The 22,012-nt window shown below is 45.1% G+C and overlaps 1 protein-coding gene across 10 annotated transcripts in view; it reads left to right on the top strand.

Annotated features, from left to right (window-relative positions):
* MOK (MOK protein kinase) overlaps nt 1-22,012 on the top strand; it is a 52,719-nt gene that overhangs the window by 17,078 nt on the left and 13,629 nt on the right. For 5 of the 10 annotated variants that reach the window (XM_036086212.2, XM_036086210.2, XM_036086209.2 and 2 more), the window contains exons 2-4: nt 4,080-4,194; nt 17,061-17,150; nt 18,466-18,536. The exons of 2 other annotated variants lie outside the window; for them this stretch is intronic. In XM_036086212.2, coding sequence (XP_035942105.1) covers nt 4,127-4,194; nt 17,061-17,150; nt 18,466-18,536 — 229 coding nt within the window. In that variant the 5' untranslated portion in view covers nt 4,080-4,126. Of the gene's footprint in view, nt 1-4,079; nt 4,195-17,060; nt 17,151-18,465; nt 18,537-22,012 lie in introns of those variants that run through there. 3 more of the 10 variants (XM_036086215.2, XM_036086213.2, XM_078054238.1) reach the window with 1 other exon arrangement.

Below are 22,012 nucleotides of genomic sequence, written 5' to 3'. Positions count from 1 at the left end.
AACTTACCTATCTTCTGTGCTGCTTGTCCAAAAAGTGCTGGGCCACCGGCCCTGGGTTCCTCTTCTGTAAAGCAGTCCATTGCATGTGCACGTGTCATCTGGGCCCATCATGTCACTACCATGAGACTTCGGGGCAGGGGAACGAATGTGAGTAGGCTGATGCTTGCTGCACCATGAGTCATAAGGTCCTTTGTCTCTGACCCAAGACACTGTGTCTTCTGCCAGTGCTCATGAAACAGTAGTAGGCTAATTTGGAACTTATAAGTAAGTAAACTCAGACAAATATAAGTTGGTTTTGAAAAATTAGCATAGATTGAATTTTTGTAACTAAAGTCACTGAATATTGATTTAAAAGATGATTTTTTTTTTAAGTGGACTCCATGCCGAGCATGGAGCCCAACGTGGGGCTTGAACTCATGACCCTGATATCAAGACCTGAGCTGAAATCAAGAGTTGCATGCTCCACCGACTGAGCCAGCCAGGCCCCCCAAAAGATGATTTTTCTGTGCAATCTTATAAATACAAATTCTCAAAAGTCTATCATTGTTTCAGTTTTATGACTTATGATATTTATGTATCAGGTATATTAGGATAATGCTTACTAGGTGCTGTAATGGATACATTAGACCCCCCAAGTGTCAGGCGCTTTACACAAGAGAGGTGTTTTTCACGTTCATGTCAAGTTCTATGTGGATGTTCCCCACTGGGAGTCATTCCTGGTAGCTTTTCCATCATCTTTATCTGCTAAGGTTTCCGGGGGCTCTCGTCTCTCCTGGCTAGGCAGAGGGGCGTGAGCATGTGGGGGGGGAGGCGTATGAGGGAGGTTTGGTTTTTCCTTTTTTCTGGCAGCTGTCTTCGTGCGAGCTGTGGCCGCTGCAGTGACTGCCCTTTCCTGTGCTTTTGCTTTGTTATTCTGACTTTCTATTGTGGCCAAATCCAAGCATGCCAGAAGAGGGAAGACAATACAGTGAGCCCTCACGTGCACCATCACCTAGTTTCAGCAGGGATGACATTTTGCCATTCTCACCCCTGCCACTTCTTTTTCTGGAGTCTATAGATTTTATTGTTGCTTTTTAATAAAACGGTGCTCTCATTATGGAAAATAACTTAGGTGATGAGACATTTTTAATCTTACCCCTCAGAGAGAGCCACTTAATGTATTGTCTTTAAGGGAATAACCTGTGTCGTTTGTTTTTTTTTTTTTGAGAGAGAGAGAGAGGGAGAGGGCAGGGGGAGGGCAGAGGGAAAGAAATTCTCAACTAGGCTCCATGCCCAGCACGGAGCTTGACGTGGGGCTCGATCCCACGACCCTGAGATCACGACCCAAGCCGAAACCAAGAGTCTGACATTAAACGGACTGAGCCACCCAGGCGCCCCTAATCTGTGTCATTCTTTTAAATATATTCAATGTATTCCATTATATGGATAAACCGTACGTAATTTATCTAGTTCCACATGGGAGAGCATCAGTTTTTCCCTATTAAATAACGTTGAACTAACATCCTCATATCATACCTACCTGAGCAAGTGTTTTTTACAGGATAAGTTCTCAGAATTGCTGTGTCAGAGGGTATGAATGTCTTACAGATGTAACGGGTACTGTCAGATTGCCCTCCAAATGACTGTCCCAGTGTACGCGTTCAGCAGTGGCAAATGGGACGGTACTGGAGTATTTTAAAGCAAATCCCACACGTCTTATCATTTCACGGGGCAATACTTCAGTATTTCTTGCTAACAGATAAGGACTCTTTTCATTTTTATACATATTTCTAAAAAACATTATCACTTCTAAAAAAAGATAGTGTCTTTTATTGTTGGTTTGTTCAAATCAGAACTCACACAGGCATTACAAATGTGTCCTAAGAGAGGCGTTGAAGGGGATGGCCTCCTTTGGAGTTGTGCTGTTTTAAAAGCCTGCTCTGTGCTTATGTAGGTTTGGGACCCCGAGGTGACGGGCTTTTTGTGGTCCAGGTCTGCTTAATGGGTTTCTGATCTGTTTGCTTCTGGGCAGCTCCACACTCAAGGTTCTTTCGTAGACATAGTTCGAAAGGCTGCCCTATTTCTTTGTGGCCTTGCTTTCTGCATCTCGTCCCGATCTCCGGGACGCTCCCCGAAGCTCTCCGAAACCGGTGCCTGGCTGGGGTGGGGCGCGGCTGCCTTTCTGTGATCTTGGTGCCCGGCCGGCCCATGTGTGCCACGGGGAAGTCTCCAGACTGCTTCTGTCAACATCATTTTGCGGTCTTACTCTCCTGTTATTTGGACTGAAGAAACTTTTTCAACCCAGTAAGACTTTTCCTTTCTCGGTTTTTCTCATTCCTTCCATTTCTGCTTGAAAAGTAGCATTTGTCTCCTGAGCTCGTTGTTGTCTTGAGCTCTTTTGCCGAGGCAGTGAGGAGTCAACACGCCCCACCACCCTGCCCCTTCCCGCCACCTTCCAGAAGCCGGCAGGCCCAGGAGACGCTGCTCGGTGAGAGGCAGCAGTCACCGCAGGCGGGACTCGGGACCTCGCCGTGACACCCCAGGCCCTGCAGCGCCCCAGCCTGCGGTCTGCCGCCTGACTGCACTTTTTAGGTTTTTTGTTCCCAGCACGTTACCTCGAGATACTCATTCCTGCATCTGTCAGGGTTTGGTCTGGAAAACAGGCACTGCTCTAGGTATTTCAAGCAGGATGGGATTTAACCCAGTGACTCGGAGGCTGTGAGACCATTACAGTGCCCGAGTGACGGTGGCGGCGGCGGCAAAGCCAGGGAAGCTGCTGGCAGCTTCCAGGAAATGCAGGAATGACAGGAAGCTGCCACAGATCAGCTGGGCCTCCCACGGGACCCGGAGGCTGATGTTCAGGAGGACGCTCGCTCCGAGGCTGCTGGTGCAAGATCGCGCCTGCCCAGAGCCAGAGCCCTGGCTTGGGTGCTCCTGCCAGAGTCCCCGCCGGCCTCCACCTGGGACGCCTCGGGTCGTCTGCTTTCCAGCGCTTGCAGGGGAGCTCAGCCTCTCCCCGCTGGCGGGACTGGGCCGGGAGCTTCCCTGGCGGACGAGGGGGAGCACAGCCTGGGAGGAAACGGTGCTCAGTGCCCGGTGCCAACACACAGCCTAGCTGCCTTTTTTTTTTTTTAAGATTTTATTTATTCATTTTGACAGAGACAGAGACAGCGAGAGCAGGAACACAAGCAGGGGGAGTGGGAGAGGGAGAAGCAGGCTTCCTGCGGAGCAGGGAGCCCAGTGTGGGGCTTGTTCCCAGGACCCCAGGATCATGACCTGAGCTGAAGGCAGACGCTTAACGACTGAGCCACCCAGGTGCCCTTTTTTTTTTTTCAGTGTGAGAAAATCCTGTTTACTTTTTTTTCCAGTTGTATTGAGAAATAATCGGCACACATCACTGTGTAATTTTTTTTAAAGTAATTCTTTTTTAATTTTTTTTTAAAGATTTTATTTATTTATTTGACAGACAGCGAGAGAGGGAACACAAGCGGGGGAGTGGGAGAGGGAGAAGCAGGCTTCCCGCTGAGCAGGGAGCCCGATGCGGGGCTCGATCCCAGGACCCTGGGATCATGACCTGAGCCAAAGGCAGACGCTTAACCGACTGAGCCACCCAGGCGCCCCACCACTGTGTAATTTTAAGGCGTACAGCATGATGGTTTGGTTTACATATATTGTGAAACGATGACCACGATAGGTTCAGCTAACACCCATCTTCTCCTGAAGATACGATAAAAAAGAAAAAAGGAAACAAAATTTTCTCCTTGCGACAAGGACTCTTAGGACTATTCTCTGAACGACTTTCCTTATGTCATACGGCGGTGTTAGCTGTGGTCAGTCAGCTTGTGGCGTGTCCCATCCCCGGGAGTTACTTATCTTGTAACTGGAAGTTTGTCCCTCTTGACTCCCTTCTCTGCTTCCCCTCTGCTGGCGGCTTCCCTTGAGCTGAGGGGAGCCCCGAACCTTAGAAACCATGGAGTAACAGTCCCCCGCGTGTCGGCGGCGTGTTATCTATCATCTAGGTAAAAAAGCTTGCTGTCTGGAAGTGAGTACAGAGTATACACACACATAAATTTTATCTGTGTAATTGTTTTCATTCGTAGACTATAAAGCAATTGTCAAAATAGGAGAGGGAACGTTTTCTGAAGTTATGAAGATGCAGAGCCTGAGGGACGGAAGCTACTACGCGTGCAAGCAGATGAAGCAGCACTTTGAAAGGTAGGCGGGCAGAGACGGGCTTCGCCACTAAACCAGCTGCAGCTTTAGAGCGAGGAGGGCCACTCGGCATCGTGGGGAAAGTGTATTCATGTGCTAACAGGCGACATGCAGTCCGCTTTCTCTGGGCAGGGGCTTGGGGCTAACTTTATGATAATATTTGTGTTTATGATTTTATATGTGTGTGAAAACTATTATGTTTATGATTTTATTCAGGTCCAGGCTTACTGTGATATCAGTGATTAATGGTCACAAAACATTTAAATTGTAAAAGTATGCCTCACTTTAAACAGCCTATATGTTCCTCAAAGTTGTATGTTGGACTTTTATAACTGAAACCTTAGTCTCAATATATTAGAGATGCTTATGATTTAATTAATTGTGAATCAGTTAATATATTGGAAAACAACTTCCAGTTAGGGTTGGAAGAATTTATTCCCTGAAAGGGATCAGTTGCCGCTTGTGGGGAGGGGAGCTCTCTTGTTCTAGGTTCTTGGAGCACTGCTGTGGCTTTGGCCCTCTGAGCGGTCTCTTAATCCCTCAACTTTGCAGCTTCTTAACATAGGGCACTAAGGAGTCAGACACCAGCCGTGACTCGGAAGCTGTCAGAATGACGAAGCAGATGCTGGCCTCACGGCACCTGGGAATCTTTCAGAAGAGAGGCGTGAAGCTCAGCCTTTGTTTAACAGCAAAGGAATTGAAGTCTCTAAAGAGTAAAAGCTAGTTGTAAAAAAAACACAGTCATTCCCCCACATCGACACAGCCTTCTGAAGTGTTTTGGGGTATAAACCTTGATTTCAGACTCTTAGTACAAAAAAGTGTTTCTCAGATCAGAAAGGAGTGCAGGGCCGTTAGTCATGTCAGAGAGTATGGAGAACAGTAATGTCATCTTCATGACCTCCCCACGGGGTGTCTGTAACCATCACTGGTTTGCACACGAGGAGAGGTGCTTAGAGATCTGAAGTAGCCTGACAGTCGTCGCTGTAGGTCACCAGGTGGGCAGAGCTGTATTTGAATCATCCAGGTTTCACCAGGCCAGAATCCTCCTCCTTCGCTGCGCAGCGCATGCGGTTGTTTACGTGCCAATGCCAAGTCACTGGGTCTGCGGCTTTTCCTCTGTTGCTCGCTTCTCCCTCTGTGTATTCTGCATCCTCTGGGTTCCTCTACCTTTATACCTTGCGATGGAGAATTTGATGTGCGGTGTACCGATTACCCCATACCTAAAGAGCAGACTTCCTGAAACAGCCACCTCTGAGAGATGCCCCACAAACCCAGAGTAGCAGAGAAAGGACTTCAGGCAGCGGGGTGGGACGCATTTGCACCCTAGGAGAGGACTGGAGTCCCCGTCAGGTTCCACTGTCAGGGTCGGGTGGATGTACTTACAGACAACAGGGCTCGCTAGCTGCTGTTTTTGTGAAGAGGGAGATATAAACAGTGGACAGGACAGATAGCCTGCAGACTTGAGGCATTTCTGGGCTTGTTTGGATGTCAGAGGAACGTGCAGTCACGCTCACTCTGTTGAGCCGGCCGTCAGGAGAAATCACACTTGGGCGTGAGTGTGCCTTCAGGAAGGTAGAGGTATCTGTAATACATTATAGAAAGGTTTCCATCAAAGAACCCATCCTTTGAGGGGCAGGGAACGCTCAGTTTTATCTGGAGAAGTACCTTCTTGTGACCTCGGCCCGTCGGGAGAATGTGGTCACCTAAGGGACGTGGTTTCCTAGTGGTGAAGCGCATTCCGGATTCACCATCTGCCGGGTTCCGGACTTGCCAACAGTGCCCTGTCCACTGAGCCTTGGTCTCCTTGTGGTGAGGTGCTTGAGGACTAAGTGAGGGAATGAACAGAAAGTTGGGAGGGAGGTGCGGCACATGGCAACCGTTCAGTGGATGGTAGCCTTCGTTCCTGTGGGTGTGGCTGTTTGTGGTGTTTCAGAAACAGTGCTCTGTCCTCACTTGAAAAGTGATTGATTGGGCACCTGGGTGGCTCAGTTGGTTAAGCGACTGCCTTCGGCTCAGGTCATGATCCTGGAGTCCCGGGATCGAGTCCTGCATCGGGCTCCCTGCTTGGCGGGGAGTCTGCTTCTCCCTCTGACCCTCCGCCATCTCATGCTCTCTCTCTCATTCTCTCTCTCTCAAATAAATAAATAAAATCTTTAAAAAAAAAAAAAAAAGAAAAGTGATTAGAACACATATTTTTCTTTTAAAAACCCGTAATAAGTAAAGGTTTTTAATAAAATACAACTGAATCAGAGTTACTTTTTATTTTTGTTTTGTTTTGTTTGCTTGTTTATTTAGTAATCTGTATACCCATCGTGGGGCTTGAATTCGTGACCCCCAGATCAAGAGTCCCATGCTCCACGGGCAGAGCAGCCAGGCTTCCCAGTGTTACTTCTCTATAAAGTTTGTGTATGTTTAGGAGATTATGAACAGGCTTTAGTTTCTGTTGTATAACTCACAATTTCATGTATTGGCTTTACTTAAAAGGAAGTGCACTTACTCTGGGCTAGTGGAATTTTGTTGCTGTTTGATGTATGGAATCAGTGATAGAGTCTCAAGCTGGTTTTGACAGGTATCTGCCAGCCGTGTAATCCAAACCTCAGAGGAATTGGGTTTTGGGTCTGTTCACGTGAGTTCTAATTTGCTCTTGATACGTATGTTCAAAACTATAGGAGATTATAACCCAATACTAGCATTGTTTATTTCATAATTGTTCCAGCTTAGATTATTCCAGCTGTGGCTTTGGGAGCTCTCTCGGGTTGGCTCCTGTGTTCTTTTGATAAGCTCCATGCTTTTTCTTTTCCTTTCCTTTTTTAACACTTTAATTTTTGGCACTACAAGATTCTCTAGGCTCATCTTGTATTTTTCCTGCCCCTAGAATCATCCATTTCTCTAAGGAGTCCTGGTTCCTTTTATTGGAGAAGGGTATTTAGAAAACAAGATCTTGGCACCAGGTGTGCTCACTGCTCCTGGAATGTCAATCCCTCTAGACTCAGCAGACAGAGCTAATATGTATACTAATCCGTGTGTACACACATCTCTCTCTTTTTCTCTCTCTACCCTCCCAACTGTCTTTTCAAATAACCATGAGTCCCTACTGATAAATAAATGAGTAAATAAATAAATTGGGATGAGGGGACAATTCTTCCTTACAGAAGAATTCCAGTTAATAAATATAGAAGGAATGAGGGAAATAGAAAATCATCACTAGAACAGCAGTAATAATTTCTGCAGGGAAGATAAAGTGATGGGACACCAGGGTGGCTCAGTGAGTGTCATGATCCCAGAGTCCTGGGATGGAGCCCCGCATCGGGCTCCCTGCTCAGTGAGGAGCGTGCTTCTCCCTCTGCCTGCCGCTTCCCTTGCTTATGCTCATTCTCTCTCTGACAAATAAATAAATAAAATCTTAAATAAAATAAAATTAGTAGGTGAAAGTTTAAAGAGAACAGGATTACTGCAGAGCCTCCAGTGATTTCCCCCCTAACTATTTATTAATTACTGTGGTGGTTTTAACATATGTCCACAAATGATTTGGTATTCCTTCCTTCAGGAGGTGGGGCTTAATTCCCTGGCCTTTGAGTGTGGGCTACACTTGCTTCTAAGGGATAGAAAGTAGGAAGGGAAAGATAGTAACTTTACAGTGAAAAACCTGGAAGATACCACCTTAACTAAATGATTAACACCATCAGTAATAAGACATATTGATGTTATGTACTTTCTGACATAATGGGTTTGAAAGAGCAAGCATATCACCTCTGTGGTGTTCTTTCCCGAAGATCCATAATCTCAGTTTAATTATGAGAATACGTCAGACCAGCCCAAATTAAGGGGCATCTACAGAATACCTGGGGGTACCCCTTAAAACTGTCAAGGTAGTAAAAAACAAAGGCGGTATCACAGACTGGAGGTGAGTATGGGAACATGACAACTTAATTGTAATGAGGTATCCTGGGTCCTGGAAGAGAAAAAGACATTCACAGGAAAACTGGGGAAATCCAAAACTTGATAGTTAATAGAACTGTACCAATGTTAATTTTTTAGTTTTGATAAATCTTGCATAAAGTGTTAACATTAGGGGAAGCTGGGTTACGGGAACTTCCTGTACCATCTTGTTAACTCTTCTGTTAGTCTAAAATGATTTCAAAGTAAAAAACAAATCAAAATAAATAAAATTAACCATTGGTGATCTGGAATGACTCCTATTGCTCCTAAGCTCCCTCCATTGCTAAAGGTATTGCTGTTATTTCTGACTTACAGGAAGAAATGACCTTACAGTTTCTAGAAGAAAGTTCGAGAAGAAAGACGACTGCTTTGGGGGTCATTTCTAGGACAGAGATTGAGAATAATTTGTGGGATGCCCCAGTGGCGCTGATGCTTGATCCACAAGTTTAATGTTGTTCTTTTGTTTTTTTAACCATGAAAATAATATCTCTAGCTTTTGGAGTCCTGGAGTATCTATCAGCATTATTAAACAATTTAATCTTATTCACTTGAAGAATAATTTTAGGTTCTTTAAAAATCCATTTCTGCTGATTTATCCTCATCTAAGTAAATCTTCAGAGTCACCTTGCACAGTTGTGTGGGTGGATGAGAAACGAGAAGCAGTAACAGGAAAATCACACTGAGTCACACGGGCAGAATGAGGTTGGTATTTGGAGCTTCTGACTCCCACCTCCTCCAGGCTTTACTTCTATTCCTTTCATTTCACTCTTACGGAAATAGAAATGGACAGCGTTTGCAATAATAATTGCTAATGGGACGTCCAGGTGAGGCCAGAGAAGCCCATTCGTTAGTACTGGGTCAGCAGGGTACTTTCAGCTTCTGAGGCTTGTTCTCCAGAGTGGCTCAGAGGCTCGTTTGGGGTAAGTGAGTTACTTGCAGGAGGCCTGCAGAGTGACCCAGTCCTTTGGATGCCTGGTTTCCGCCTGGACTCCCACAAGCGCAATAGTTAATTTGAGGCCCCCCCCTTTTTTTTGCTATGATTGTATTCTGTATTCTTCCTATAGAAATACTGTAAAGAGACGGAATGGGTTTCTTTAAAAAAAAATCCATAGTCTTGATATTTGTAGGATCTCTCTAGTGTCCTGAAGCAATAACACTCATACATATGGGCTACTCCTAGTCGGCACAGGGACGAGCTCAGGCTCTGAAGTTTTGTGACCTTGGACAAGTCCTCAATCTCTCTGTCTCAGTTGCTTTGTATATACCATGTAGATGTCTACCTAGGATCTACCTCATAGGATCCTTGTGAGGGTTAAGGCAGGTGGGCACTCAGCACAGTGCTTGTGCTGTGATCCACAGTCCTGCATCAATCTGCCATGTAACAGTGCAGGTGAGTGGGGTTTGAAGACTTCAGAAAAGTGAAGGGGGGCGGCGAGAGCACAAATCATGATAAAGATGACAGCAGTTGTTCATCAAGCGTCTGGCGCCGTGCCCAGTACCGGGTGAATTATGTACATATAGCATTGAATCCTCACTGCAGTCCTAGGAGAAAGATGCTGTCGATGCCTCAGGGAAGCCTGGTTGGAGAGCCAAGCTCCCTCATCTGTCTGGTGTCACTGAGCTGGGAAGCAGTAGAGCCCAGTGTGGGACCCAAGTCTGTGTAGGTCCAGGGCCCGTGTTCTTTGCAGCGCTCTGGACCGCTGCAGAAGGTCCGGTCTTGACTTGGCACGCAGTTTTTCTCACGTCACATCACTGCATGGTCCTCCAATTACTTTGACAAAAATAAAGTCTGCTTTGTAAGGTTATAAATAAAAACAAAGGCAAGAAATTCATGAGTCACTTTAAAAGCTCTTTTACTTAAAAAGAATACAATTATGGAAAATTTCAAACATATACAAAGTAAACAGAACAGTATAATGAACCCCAGGTGTCTGGCAGCCGGAATCGACACGCCTGTGATGTTTATTTCCTGTGCGTCTCCAGCAGGCCTCCTTCCCCACTTGCTTGTTAGGATACAGGTCTTTTTTTTTTTAAGGCAAAATTTGCATATGTTAAAATGCACATTTCTTTATAATTTTGGCAAACGGATATTCTCATGTAATTGAGAGCTAGAACATTTCTGTCACCTATAAAGCTCCTTCATGGCAGTTCTCCACCCCCATCCAGGCAGTCACTATTCTGGGTTTTTCCCTTTATCCTCTTCTAGAAATTTGTACTAAATAGAATCACCGGAAGTGAAAGCTCTGAATGTGCTCTCCTGACCAGCTCTGTTAGCTCAGCATGAAGTCTTTGAGGTTCATCCACCCCGTTGCTCTGGTAGTTTATACCTTTTTACTACCTAGTAACACAGGATCTATTTATCCATTCTCCTGGTGATGGACTTTTACTGGTTTTGGTTTGAGGCTGCTATGAATAAACCTGCTCTTAAAACTCATGCACAAGGGGTGCCTGGGTGGCTCAGTCGGTTAAGTGTCTGCCTTTGGCTCAGGTCATGATCCCAGGGTCCTGGGATTGAGGTCCGCATCAGGCTTCCTGCTCAGGGGGAGGTCTGCTTCTCCCTCTGCCTGCCTTCCTCCTGCTTGTGCTCATGTGCTCTCTCTCTCTGACAAGTAAATAAATAAATAAATAAATAAATAAATCTATCTTTAAAAAAAAACATATGTACAAGCCTTGTTGGGATCTAGGTTTTCATTTTTCTTACACAGTTACCTAGAATAGAATCGCTGGATCAAAGGATAGGTGTTTCAGTGTGTAAGAAACTGCCAAGCCTTTTTCCAAAGTGATTATACCTGTTTCCATCCATCCCCACCAGCAAAGAATGAGAGTTGCAGTAGCTCTGCATCCTCCCCAGCATTTCGTGGTGTCAGCCTTAAATGTTGGCCACCCTGGTGAGTGGCATCTCACTTTGGTTTAGTTCCCGTGGCCCTGATGGCTAGTGGTGATGGATGCTCACTCATGTGCTTATCAGCCACTCATGGACCTTCTTTTGTGAAACATGTGAGAGTATTTCTTTCTTAAATGTTGGAAATAATTCACCTGTGAAATCACCTGGGCCTAAGTTTCCTTCGTGGGGAAGCTTCACCCCCCACTGCGATGGCACCATGGTGTATCCGACCCATGGAATGTTACAGACTCAAGTAGAACCTTATAAGGTTTTCAGAGCTTCATTGAGATATGATTTACATATCCTAAAATCCACCCACTGTAAGGAAAGTTACACAGTTGTGTAACTATCACCATAATCCCATTTTAGAACACTTCCATCAGCTGTGAGGAGGCTTTTGATAACAAATTCCGTTTCTTTGGTAAACACAGGGCTACTTTGATTTTCAGTTTTGTGTCGGATTTGGTAATTATGTTTTTCAAGGAATCTGTCTATTTATTTATTTTTAAAGATTTTATTTATTTATTTGACAGAGAGAGACGCAGAGAGAGAAGGAACAGAAGCAGCAAGGGTGGGAGAGGGAGAAGCAGGCTTCCCACTGAGCAGGGAGCCCGATGCGGGGCTCGATCCCAGGACTCCGGGATCATGACCTGAGCCGAAGGCAGACGCTTAACGACTGAGCCACCGAGGCGCCCCGAATCTGTCTATTTAATTGTCATATTTATTGGCATATAGTTCATAATACTCTCTTATCTTTTTTCAAAAAAGATTTTATTTATTTATTTGAGAGAGAGAGGGAGTAGGAGGAGGGAGAGGGAGAAGCAGGCTCCTGGCTGAGCAGGGAGCCTGCTGTAGGGCTTGATCCCGGAACTCTGGGATCATGACCCAAGCTGAAGGCAGACGCTTAACTGGTTGAGCCACCCCGGAGCCCCTCTCTCTTTATCTTTTTGATATCTAACTCTAGTGATGTCCCCTCTGTCATTCCTGATATCGTTTGGTGGTGTTAGTGTTTTATATCATTTTTTTCCTCCCATTGGTCTTGATAAGGGTTTATCAGTTTTATTAATCTTTTCAAAGAACCAACTTTGGGTTTGTTCATTTTCTCTATTATTTGTCTATTTTCTTTCTTTTTTTTAAAGATTTATTTATTTATTTTAGAGTGGTGGAGGAGTGAGTAGAGGGGGAGAGAGAGTCCAAAGCGGACTTCTCACTAAGTTCAGAGTCCAAAGCAGGGCTTGCTCTCATGATCCCGAGATCACGACCTGAGCCAAAACCAAGAGTCAGTTGCTCAACCAACTGAGCCACCCAGGCGTCCCTGTTTGTCTGTTTTCTGTGCCATCGATTTCTGCTCTTTATTGTTGCTTTTCTTCTACTTTGGTTTAATTTACTCTTCTTAGTCTACTTTCTTTTTTTTTTTTTTTTAAAGGTTTTATTTATTTATTTGACAGACAGAATAGCGAGAGCAGGAACACAAGCAGGGGGAGTGGGAGAGGGAGAAGCAGGCTTCCCGCTGAGCAGGGAGCCCGATGTGGGGCTCGATCCCAGGACCCTGGGATCATGACCTGAGCCGAAGGCAGACGCTTAACGACTGAGCCACCCAGGCGCCCTTTAGTCTACTTTCTTAAGGTGAAAACATAGATAATTGATTTTTAACCATTTCTTCCTAACATAAGCATTTAAAGCCACAAATACACATCTAAGACCTGTTTTTCTGCATTCTATACATCTTGATATGTTGTGTTTTCTTATTGCTTGGTATAAAATGTTTTCTAATTCTCCTCGTGATTTCTTCTTTACCAGTGGCTTATTTACAAGTGTGTTGTTTAATTTGCAGATATTTGGGGCTTTTCTAGCTAGCTTACTATTGTTGATTTTGAATTTATGTCCCTTGTGGTCAGAGAATGTGTTCTGTAAGTCTTTGTATTTGGAAATTTGTTGAGATTTATCTTTGGGTCCAGCATATTCATCTGAGTGAAGAGCATATTGTACCTCTTAGGTGTTAAATATGGGTGGGATATAAGGTTAGTTAGGTCACGGTGGTTAACAGTGCTGTTAGGATCTTGTGCATCTTTACCGATTTTCTCAGTGACTGTCCTATCAGTTATGTAGAGGGGTACTGAAGCTTCCAGCTCTTCTTTCTGTTGTCAGTCTTTACCTCTTGTGTACTGAAGCTCTCTTATTTAGCACATTGTCCTGTCTTTTTGATATACTGCCCCATCATCATGAAGTCGTCATAGCTAGTAATAATCTTTATTTTGAAATCTACTTTGTCTAATATTAAAATAACCGCTTCTTCCCCTTCAGCTTAAGGACTTTCTTCCTACAGATTGAATTGGTTAGATGAACTTTTCCGTAAAACCTTTCCGGAGCACCTGGGTGGCTCAGTCAGCTAAGCGTCCCATTCTTGGTTTTGGCTCAGGTCGCGTTCTGGGTCCGGTGATCAAGCCCCGTGGCGTCAGGCTCTGCGCTCAGTGCAGAGTCTGCTACCCCTACCCTCTCCCTCTGCTTCTCCAACCCTCATGGATTCTCTCTCTCTTCCTCTCTAAAATAAATCTTAAAAAAACAAACCACTTCCAATACAATGAAATGTTGAAATTGCATAATTATTTAAAAAATTAAATATTTTTGGGTGCCTGGGTGCCTCAGTTGGTTAAGCGACTGCCTTCGGCTCAGGTGATGATCCTGGAGTCCCTGGATCGAGTCCCGCATCGGGCTCCCTGCTCGGCGGGGAGCCTGCTTCTCCCTCTGACCCTGCCCCCTCTCATGTGCTTTCTCCCTCTCTCTCATTCTCTCTGTCTCAAATAAATAAAATCTTAAAAAAAAAAAATAAATGAATATTTTTTATTTTTTATACTTCGACCTGGTAACTATATTTTTTTTCAGCTGTAGAAAAAAAATCCGTTTATGGTGGTATCATTGGTTCTTTTTGGAGCAGAGGCTGCCCGTCCTCCTCTGCCTTCAATTCCATGATTGTTTCTGTCTCCAGTAGGACAGTGAAAACAAACAAAACCCTGAATATCCCCTGACCCAAGATTCAAAGCAACTCCAAGGCAGAGAAAAACAGTTAATTCCAGTTTTTTATATTTTTTTCATGATTTTTAAAAGAGAGAACAGAGTTGTGGGGCACCTGGGTGGCTCAGTCGGTTAAGCAGCTGCCTTCGGCTCAAGTCATTATTCCAGGGTCCTGGGATCGAGCCCCGCATTGGGCTCCTTGCTCAGCAGGGAGTCTGCTTCTCCCTCTGCCTCTCCCCCTGCTTGTGCTCTCTGTCTGTCAAATAAAGAAATAAAATCTTTTAAAAAAAAGAGAGAACAGAGTTGATTTGTATTTTGTTAAAATAAAAATATTGTTATTTGAACAAAGGCTAGTGATGCTCAGATGAAAGTGCCTTTCTAAATGTATTAGTTCATTATTTATGAGTGAAATGTCTGTGGAGGCATGAAAGAATTATGTCACAATAAGCAGAATATGTTTCAGGGTATGATAACCAGTTTTCGTATTAATGATGATAAGAGTGGATGGTGGTTTGTCTCAGTGACTAGGCTGTTTGACTATCCAGTTCTTTTTTTTTTTTTTAAGATTTTATTTATTTGACAGGGAGATAGAGCCAGAGATCACAGGAGGGGAATGGCAGAGGCAGAGGGAGAAGCAGGCCCCCACTGAGCAGGGAGCCTGACACGGGGCTCGATCCCAGGCCCCCGAGAGCATGACCTGAGCCGGAGGCAGATAATTAACTGACTGAGCCACCCAGGCGCCCCTTGACTATCCAGTTCTAAAAACTACTTTTTTTCATACAGAGTGTTGAAAAATCAGAACTGTTGCTAGCTCCATTGGTTTCTTGCTCTTTCCATCTAAAGCAGGGCTTCTCAGCCTTGGCACGATTGACATTTGGGCCAGATTATTTGTCGTGGGGCCTGTCCTGTGCGTTGTAGGCTATTGAGTGTCTTCCCTGGCTGCCACCATTGAATGCCAGGGTAGAGTACGCTACAGAACCTGTGAGAGTAAAAATGTCTCCAGACATCGTCAGATATCCCCTGAGGGGCAAGGTCCCTCCCAGATGAGAGCCACCAGTAGATGCATGACAGGCACCAGGTAGAGGTGAGGTCTTCAGCAACCTAGGCCTGAGTCGGGACTCCCCTCAAGGTGTGGGACCTTGAGGAAGAGCCTTTGGTGGTCTCTTCCAATGCAGACCCCAGGGACAGGGATTGAAAGATGCTCTATAATCAATTGCCTAAGTGCCCCCAAAAGAATGTTCCACTTGATCTTTTTTTTTTTTTTCCTTTTGCCTGATTGGTATCTTTATTCAACTTCCCTGTCCTAATGAAAAAAAGGTATTTCTATCGTGCCACTCAAAGGATGGTCTGGAGTGGTATGTTCTCTGGAACCCTCGTTCTAAGGGACGGTGACTAGATAGTATGTAAGAAGGGATCCTAGGGCAAAAAAAGTTTGGGAAGTATTGGTTTAAATAAAGGTAACCTGTTTTCTTTATTTTGCAGGGTTTTTGAAAGCTTTTAATATCAGTGGTAAATTATGGCTCTCCAAAAGGAGCTAGAGTGGGCCTCTGTCAAAATTTTCTGAACATGAAATTCCTTCATGAAGCATTTTCTAGAGAAAGAATGTTCTATGGGATGTATTTGGGAAGCATTGTTCTAAAGGCATTTGGAAGGGGCTGGTTCTGCGGGCCAGGGTGCTGGTGAGGCGCAGGTGGTGGGGTAAGTACGACGCTGACATAATGCATGGAGAGTGTCATGATCTGGTCTCCGCACACACCAGAATGGCCGTCCATGACGGTTATTAGAATAGCGAAAGACTCATATTCTGGGTGGTAAATGGCTATCCTGAGCCTCTTGAGTGCTGCCCGCTCCCACCTCCACCCTCCACCACCCTCCACCTGGCCCTTTGTCCAGCACTCCTCAGACCTCTCCTCTCTCCGGAACTACAAGGTTCATGCCTGGGTCAGCAGGGGCCCCTCCGTAGGACCTTGCTCCAGTGTTACGGGCTGTGTCTTTTCTGGTTGGTTGGTGACCACGGTGCACAAGTGGTTAACATTCTGCACATCATCCTGGGCTTGAGGGAGGCCGTCGGGGAAAGTAAATGGAAAAGGAGTCTAAAACTTTTAGTCGGAAATATCCTCACCCTCGGATTGTCCAGGCTTCTGTATACCGGGCTCCTGTTTGCCGGCTAGCGTGAGAGACTTAAAATACTCCCGTTGCCGTAAGATAGTGATAGTGGACTGTTGGACATAACTGCTCTCTGAAGACCCAGACAGATGCTGAGCTTTACACTGTGTGTTAAAAGTTGGTAGAACAGAGTTTTGCGGTTCAAAGAAAGAAGACTCTTCCCACAGTCTCTTTCCTTGTCTAGCAGATGGAAGTCTCTGGGGGATCGAGTCATTTGATTGGGTGTGACCAGGGGCCCGTCCATGGGGAGGCGTGTCTCTTGTAAGGGGTCTGCGGAGAGGGGTGACGGCCAGCCTCAGCCCGTCCACTTCTGTTACACTCATATTGGCGTGACTTTGGATGTGAGCACGGTGCCGGGCAGAGCAGTCTCCATAAAGAAGAGCAGTAGACGCAGCTGCCAGGAGAACCCCAGTCACCAGCTGAATGAAATTGAAAACATGCACAGCGTTCGTTACAGACAAGGAGGAAGGCTGGTCTGTTCGTGGAAATCTGAAATGGGTACTTCCGATGGTATTCATGTTGCTCAGCCTGTTAGTTCCCAGAAACTGATTAATAGGAAATTTTAATATCTGTTTCTATGTTTATTAATTATAAAAGAAACTACCAAGGTATTCTTTCAGGAGCTTAGATGGGGAAAATTTGAATATATGTCCAAACCTATAAGAAGCTTGGTTTTTATCAGATAATAATGTAGAACGAGACGGGTTGAACTTCAGCTGCTGACGGGAGAAACATAAGCTGATTAACTTGCTTGAAATATTTGTGAGTTTTTCGGTTGTGATCGTGGGTAATAAATAATGATTGAATAACCCTAATTGAAAGTTGACCTAAATTATAAACTAGTTATTTATTTTTACCTACACAATAGTATTGAGCAAGTGAACAATCTGCGGGAGATACAAGCACTGAGGCGCCTGAATCCACACCCTCACATTCTTACGTTGCATGAAGTGGTTTTGTAAGTATATTTGGGGCTTTACAAATTATCTCAATTTGATAAGAACGATTAAATCTCTTTTTAAGAAAGAAAACCGTGATTAGACGTTTAAAATATTTGCTTTGTGGCTCAGGGAGTAGTAATTTTCATTTTATCTTAAGTCACACATGTATTTACTTGGACAAATGCGTAACTGATTCCTGCTGTGGAAGTGCCTTCATTTAGGCGCCCCCGTATCACAAGAGCCTACAGAATTCAAACGGCGCCTCCCGTAGCTCGGGAGGCCTCCCTGGAGACAGTGGCCTGGGCGGGCGAGGCCTCCAGTGGGGGTGGCGGCCTCCTGGGAGAGGACTGGTGTCACCTGGCCGGGGCTGCCCCTGCCGTATCCCCGCCAGCTGGTGTGCCTGCACCGTCTCGGGCCGGGAGACCTGCTGCCTTCCTGTGGTTGATGTAATCCAGGGGACTTTTCATTTCTCTTCTAATTCTAGAATAGCCTACCTAAGGCTTACCTGCCGATCAAGAAGGCAGAGCACAGCTCGTCCCCAGGTGCCGGCAGTTCTGATCTCTGAGCCAGGAACTCGGACCCAGCGTCCTGGGACCGGCCTTTCTGTGGGCCCGAGAAGGTGCACGCCGGGTGAAGCCTCTCTCAGGCTCTCCAGGCTGCTTTAAACCCAGCCAGGCCTCTGACGGTTCAAGTGCGGCAGGGTTTAATCAGAGGACGGAGCCGTCTTAAACTCGGGGTGGAATGTCTTGTCCCAGCTGTGTGGCCTCCCGGCCTGCGGTGCCCTGAGCGGTCAGTGTGGCCGGGGCCGGAGACTGCCTGCGCGACCCGTTCTCCCCCCGCCCGGGGCGTGCCAGCTCGGCCAGCGGCCTCTGTCCCCACCCCGGGCGAGGCCTGGGCACCACATGGGCGTGGTGTGACCCGTCTTTCTCCCTTTTCCCCTGACCGCTTTGTGGATTTTGTTCCCCCCTTATAATTTGCAGTCACGGAGCATGAATTAAATTCTTTTCCCCCTGTGTTGCTTAGCCAACTCCTCAACCTCATTTCTCCTTCCTGCTCGTAGTTAATTTTATATTTTCAAGACACGTCTCATTAAAAAGAGGGGAAGTGTTTAGAATTTTTGCTTCAAGTTAAGGTTTTACTATTATTTTAAGTGAATTTTACCTGAAGTGCTGATTGAAAATCACAACTTCTGTTTCAGTCAGGACACTTCAGCCTTTGACGCGGGAGTGCTTTATGTCCACCAGAAATGTTTACAGATGAATTAAATATTTGATTATATTTTCTGATTACGACAAGAAAAAAACATTTTGACAAACCTGCTTTCTTCTTCAGTGACAGAAAATCTGGTTCTCTTGCACTAATATGTGAACTTATGGACATGAATATTTATGAGCTAATACGAGGTACGTAGAATAATTTGCGAGCTAATCTAAGATCTTCTCTTAAACCTTGTAGTTCACACATACTTTGTTTTCGTTCTCAAAATCATTAGCCACCAGAGTGCAGTAGTTACATATAAATATACGGTACTGAGCTACTTCACGCTTGGGAGATATTTTTCTGGCATTCTCGTCTACTCCAAACGGGGGAGGGCTGCCAGTGAGGAAAGTAAAGCCGTCTGCCTTCAGGCTGGCTGGTGAGGCGGGTGAGGGTGGCCCCCAACCACAGAGCCGGCTCAGGCCTTCCTCTCCGCGGGTCCCTGCAGGGGGCGCTCTCCGGGTCCGCCTGCTGTTAACATTCTGTTCTGGCCTCAAAAGAAGGCAAGGCTTGCCCCCAGGCATAATCCCTCTGAAGAGAAACGACCTCCTTCTATGTGGATCCTCACAAAGTCTCTCCGGGGTTACAGGGTGCTCACTTACTTTCTGCTGAACAATAAAGCACACGCGCCTGAGCCGGCCTCTGTCGGGGCTGGTTCTGGAGGCTGAGAGGCCACCTGAAGAAACTAGAGAAAAGGAGGCAGATGGTTGGCCCACATTTAGCAAATATCCCTGGGGGTCTGACTGCACAGTTGTGTTAGACGTCAGGACGAATGAGCCTCATAGATGTTACTGGGAAATGGCACCGGACGTGTGGTATTTTACAGATCACATTGTGCTTATTGGACAGATGAAAACAGATCAGCTGCTCCGTGGTCTCTGAGTGACTGACTAGCTATGGCTTGGAATAGAATTTTAGTGACAGAAGCATAGATGATTTAAAAACTGCTGTATTATCTGGAACAATTCAGGCCAAACCGAAGATGGTGTGCTATGTAGAATTTTTAAGACCAAGAAGCTATTCTTGTGAGGAAGAACACACTGATGCTGCAGATGCACGTGAAGAGCTCACATAAAATTGTTATGACGTGGGAAAGTGGAAAAAAGCTTTGTTATCAAAGTAGTATTTTTTACATGTGATTTGAAATGTGTGCTTCAGTAAATTACTAATAAAATAAGTAGCGTAGATAGGCAAGTTTTCCACATCTGTAGACGTTGATGAAAAACTTTGGGATCTAAAAACTTCAGGATCTTTTTTAGAAAATAGGAGATTGCCTTATATCTGGGAATAAATGGTATTTATGTTACAGACCTTGTGCATTTTATTCATATGTAAGCCCATCACTCAGGGATCTGTTTGTGTTTTAAGTCCAATTCTAACAAAGTTAGTAATCAGGTTTCTTGGTTTAAAACCTATTAAGAATAGAGCTATTGGTTAGAAGGAGCTTCTAGAACTTGGCCCATCAGCAGTAACAGAAAGTGACAGGTGACAGTCCCACGGTGGGCGAGGAAACTGAAAATATAAAACATGACGACACCAGCAACGCCACCGCAGATGAGAGCAGGCTGGGCAGGCGGCCCCCGGGGGGGCTAGAGAACGCGCAACCGCGTGGTGAATGGTGGGCAGCACGCCATGTCAGTAACGTGCCGGAAAAAGTAGGAAACTGAAGAAAGAAAATGTTTTGAAGAGATTCCCACTCATAGTGATGGCAATAAAGAAGAGTTTCACATTCAAGGAGAAAACCTTATTGATCTGGAAATTTCACTTTTTAAGCATCTGTTCCAAACAGTCTGGATAAATGAGGTGTTCTTCCGTGATTACATGTTCTCATACATTCTGTCTGACACAAATTGTTCCCTTTGATCCTGTCTGTACGTCTGTCCATCAGAGTGTCAGGACAGGGTCCCAAATACAATCAAGAGAAACAACCATCAAATCTTATTACTTCATTGATCATTTTTTTTTTTTTTTACCAATGAGCCAACATTTTGCTTTTTCATGAACCTACATAATCACTTTCTTTAATAGTGGGGCTCTTGGTGTGAGATGTGTCTTATATTAGAATTATGTTGTTGCTTCCGAGAGTGTGAAATTTCAAAACTTAAGAGGAGGAGATCGTTTCTAGCAAGTTTCTATGTGTTTAGACGTTTGAGAAATCTTTGTTTAGAAATAAATATCTTTGGGCGCCTGGGTGGCTCAGTTGGTTAAGTGACTGCCTTCGGCTCAGGTCATGATCCCAGAGTCCCGGGATCAAGTCCCTCATCGGGCTCCCTGCTCAGCAGGGAGCCTGCTTCTCCCTCTGACCCTACCCCCTCTTGTGCGCTCTCTCTCTCTCACTCTCTCAAATAAATTTAAAAAAAAAGAAATATCTTTAATTTCCAGTAGTAGGGGAATTGTATATTTGGAGAAATCGAATCCATTTCTTTCAGAATTTGTCTACAGAGAAAAATTGTAGAAAATGGAATGTTACGGGGAGCCCGGATGGCTCAGTTGGTTGAGCATCTGACTCTTGATCTCTGCTCAGGGTTGTGACTTTGAGCCCCTGTTGGGCTCCACACTGGGTGTGCTGCCTACTTTAAAAAAAAAAAAGAATGTTATATTGTAGGTCAACAGACATTCGCTCATCACATAAATGCTGAGTGTCTTCCATAGGCCAGTGCTGTGCTCAGTGCACAGAGTCTAAGATGCTGTCAGGGGTACCCTAGTTTTAAGATGTTAAAAGATGGGGAAAATGGCAGGCATTCACTGGAAGATACTAAATATTGCAATATTGCATCATGATTTCAGAGATGTTAAAATGTGAGGAAAAAAATCTGCCTGAGAATTGATGAAATACAGTGATCACTGTAACAGCCAACAGTTCATGAATGCTGACCACCTGTCAGGTGCTCTTCTTAGCCCTTTGTAGGAATTAACTCATTTTACCTTCACAACAGCCATTCGGGCAGACACTGTGACTATCCCCATTTTAAAGATGGAGAAATGGAGGCAGAGAGAGGTGAGTAACTTGTCCAAGGTTGTGTACCTAGTAAATGGTGGACATGGGGTTTGGACTTGGACAGCCTCTTCCAGAGCGTGTGTTCTTAACCATCACACGTACAGCCTCTTGACAACCCGCGGTGCCGGGCATCCTCCTCCTCCTCCTCCTCCTTGTCATCTCCGTTTTACAGATGAGGAAATCGAGGCTTCAAGGATTAAGTGAGAACCCAAGGTTATAACTTTAATTTATTAAAGTTATTAATAAATAGTTGAGCCAGTCTGCAGTCTGACTGGAACATTAACCATCCCGCTCTACCGTTACCCTGGGTCCCCACTGCTGGCCCCCTGCTCACTGCCTCCAGTGAATAGGCACCTGCTAATTATCTGTTTGTGTTGATGATGACACTGACTTACTGAAAACTGAATCAATCACTAAAGCTTCTCCTACTAGAATGACAGTTCATTTCACTCAAATGACTACTCTCAGATGATTAGAATATTGACGAGCCCTGTCAGATATCGAGCCAATTAATAGCATGAGAGGATGACCACACAGTTTATTGAGCTGTCTACTTTATGCACATTGATGTGCAAGATCTGGTGAAGGTAGAGAAACAGAATAGAAGATGTATTTTTTTTTTTT

Source organism: Halichoerus grypus, chromosome 8 (assembly GCF_964656455.1).
Source record: "Halichoerus grypus chromosome 8, mHalGry1.hap1.1, whole genome shotgun sequence".
In the NCBI taxonomy this organism is placed as follows: Eukaryota; Metazoa; Chordata; class Mammalia; order Carnivora; family Phocidae; genus Halichoerus; species Halichoerus grypus.
Note: the sequence above shows the minus strand (reverse complement) of the source record. Positions and strands in the feature narration are given on the sequence as shown.